Genomic DNA, 2963 nt, shown 5'->3' with positions numbered 1-2963 from the left:
GTCCCCACTATCTGCCTCCTCCTGGGTCTGGAGGGCCACCATGAGCCCACAGTCCCGGCCAGGCCCAAGCCGGTGGCTGAAGTGGGCAGCTGTGTCTAAAAGTAAGGCAATGAGGTAGGCGGCTTCCTGGAGCTCTGGGTCTTCCGCTAGGTACTCTTCTAGGCCATCGAGCAGCAGAAGGGAGGGGGCTGGCCCCGGGGCTTCATGGGCAGAGCACAGGAGCCGGAAAAGCTCTCGGGTTGAGGGTGGGTACTGGAAGCGGATCTTCTAGAAGGAGAAACAGAAGGAAAGGGCCGGATTCAGCACAAGAAGCCAGACTCCTCGCAAGAGTAACCCTGCCTTCTTGCATAGTTTCCCTGGTTCCAGGATGACCCAGCTTAGAGTGGTTAAATATTCCTGTATTCGTCCCTTTTTCCAGCAGTCATCACTGCCGAGTATTAGTTGAGGGCAAGTCATTTTTGCTTGTTTTTGGCCAAATCTGTAGGGCAGTTTTTCCACGGAAAACCGTCCCCCAGCATTGCATTGTCGGTCTGACCTCATCCTTGACACCAACAGGAGCCAACTCTGGTCCTGAATGGACCCAAGCTTGGCCCCGCCCCTTGATGGGCCTGACTTCACCCTCTGGGCACCGCCTCTTGCTAACACCGCCCATCATTGGATGGGCTCTCACTTCAATCTTAACTAAGCTCCGCGTGGTGCCACCCCTCACTGCGCCTGCCTGACTCCGCCCCATCGTGGCTGCCCTGGCCCGCCCTTCCACCGTCCCCTCCATGGGCTTGTCTACCTGTCACTCAATAGTCCCGGATCTACTCCACCATTGGCTAGAACGCCTCCGCTCCCACCGCACAGTTACCTGGAGTCGCATTGGGTCTAGAGTCGTTCCGGTCCCGCGGGGCAGGCTTTGTAGAGGCCTCCGTGTCAGGAAGAGGACTGGGCCTTGGCCCTCCCCCGCCGCCTCTAGGGCCGCAGCAAATAGCAGCGCTGTTTTTCCAGACCCTGGTGCGCCGAGAAGCAGCAAAGGCGGTCCGGCGGCAGCCGTGTTCTCCTCCCCGGACCAGGCCGCACCGTCCCTGGTCAGCACCCGCCTCAGCGTCTCCGCCATTCGCCGCGTAGCTCTGTCCAATTGGTGGCTCTTTCCCAGTCTTAGTCCCGCCCAAGTCGAGGCTGCTTCGGTACAGTTCACTTAGTTTCTCTATTGGTTTAGGAATCTGTCCATCAAAACTCGATTCCTCTGGTGAATGGGCGAAGGGTTAGAACCTATGCGGAGGAAAGGGTGCATTCGAGGGAAATAGGGAAATAAGGCCCTTCCTTAAGGGAGGCTGCTGGGGGAACTAGCACGAATACTGTTACTGTCAGCTAATGAGACAAATATAAGGATTAAGAATTGGAGGAGCAGACCAGAATGAGTGACATATTCTTTAAAGTCGCCTAGCCTCAGTTTGCCCTCCTGTAAAATGGGGCTTATGATATCTCAGAGGAGTATTGTGATCGGCATGTATTTGTGTGTGGTTTTGCTGATGTCATCCAATGACAACTGAGAATTGAAGAGGGGGATGAGCTGTGTGCTTTTGTTTCTGTGCACCTGAGTATGGGCAGGAGTGTGTGTCTGGGGACACAGGCTCAGGGACACAGCCATCCCCGAAAGTCTGTGAGATGAAGGCTCTCAACTTCCTCGCTGGCTAAGGGGTTCTGTGGGGCCTTCCTTGTGGTACGGGGGGAAGGCAGGACCGCAGGACAAAGAAGGGAGCAGGAGAGACAAAGAGACAGGAGCTGAAACACTGAAGGAGAGATACAGCAGGGACATTGTTTGTCTTGTTCACTTCTGTTCTCCAGTACCCAGAATAGCACCTGGCACATTTGTAGGTTCTCAAATACAGGCTCGTTAAGACAATGAAGGAAGGGAAGTGGGATTGATGAGAAACAGGGAGAAAGGGAGGAACAAAGTGAATGATCGTGATCCCTGGCTGGATCTTCTCACCCAGACTTCGTCCCAGAGCTGCCACTCACGCCTGTGTTGCCCTGGCAACCTTGTCTCCTGGTAACTCCAAAGTGGTGCCGTTGCCTGGAGACCCAGGGGCAGGGAGAAAGTGAGATTTCCTGGGCTTTCTCTCTCCCTCTGGGACCAGAAAACAGCTCCACGACATCCCCCAACACACCCACTCACACAGCTGGGCACCCTCACACCCCTCTACACACACACACACACACACACACACACACACACACACACCACGGCATCTCTGAATATATTCTATTTTCAGAATCTCCATCATGCACATGCTCCAACCTTGCCCTATCCTGACACAAAGCATCCCATACAAACTCTGTCCCACATTCATCCCCCACACCCTTTCTCTTGCAAAACACGTAACTATGACATTGCCACTACACACGCAGACACACACAGTGAAGCACACCGATACACTGCGCTGTCAAACACCCCACCTCAGTCCCCATCCCCCAGCAGATATACAACCCATGATTCACCTCACATTTCAACACTCCAGATGCACAAACAGGCCTGGTATGGTGGCTTATGTCTGTAGTCCCAGTGCTTTGGGAGGCCAAGGCAGGAGGATTGCTTGAGGCCAAGAGTTCAAGACCAGCCTGGGCAATGTAGTGAGACCCCATCTCTACAAAATGCTTAAAAATTAGCCAGGTGCTAATTTTTAATATCACCGGGCGCGGTGTGGCTCATGCCTGTAATCCCAGCACTTTGGGAGGCTGAGGTGGGCAGATCATGAGGTCAGGAGATCAAGACCATCCTGGCTTAAACAGTGAAACCCATCTCTACTAAAAATAGAAAAAAAAATTTAGCCAGGCATGGTGGTGGGCACCTGTAGTCCCAGCTACTTGGGAGGTGGAGGCAGAAGAATGGCGTGAACCCGGGAGGCGGAGCTTGCAGTGAGCTGAGATCATGCCACTGCACTCCAGCCTGGGCGACAGAGCAAGACTCTGTCTCA

General features: G+C 54.1%; 1 protein-coding gene across 1 annotated transcript in view; it reads right to left on the bottom strand.

The window, feature by feature from the left end:
* The window catches only part of SWSAP1 (SWIM-type zinc finger 7 associated protein 1), a 3232-nt gene extending 2099 nt beyond the window's left edge, over positions 1 to 1133 (bottom strand). Inside the window, exons 1-2 of the mRNA XM_011994941.1 lie at positions 854 to 1133; positions 1 to 267 (exon numbers count right to left, since the gene is read on the bottom strand). Coding sequence (XP_011850331.1) covers positions 1 to 267; positions 854 to 1102 — 516 coding nt within the window. The 5' untranslated portion in view covers positions 1103 to 1133. The remainder of the gene's footprint in view (positions 268 to 853) is intronic.
* Positions 1134 to 2963: the final 1830 nt, after the last annotated feature.

Source organism: Mandrillus leucophaeus, unplaced genomic scaffold (assembly GCF_000951045.1).
Source record: "Mandrillus leucophaeus isolate KB7577 unplaced genomic scaffold, Mleu.le_1.0 Scaffold112, whole genome shotgun sequence".
In the NCBI taxonomy this organism is placed as follows: domain Eukaryota; kingdom Metazoa; phylum Chordata; class Mammalia; order Primates; family Cercopithecidae; genus Mandrillus; species Mandrillus leucophaeus.
This window is presented reverse-complemented; position numbering and strand designations above follow the sequence as displayed.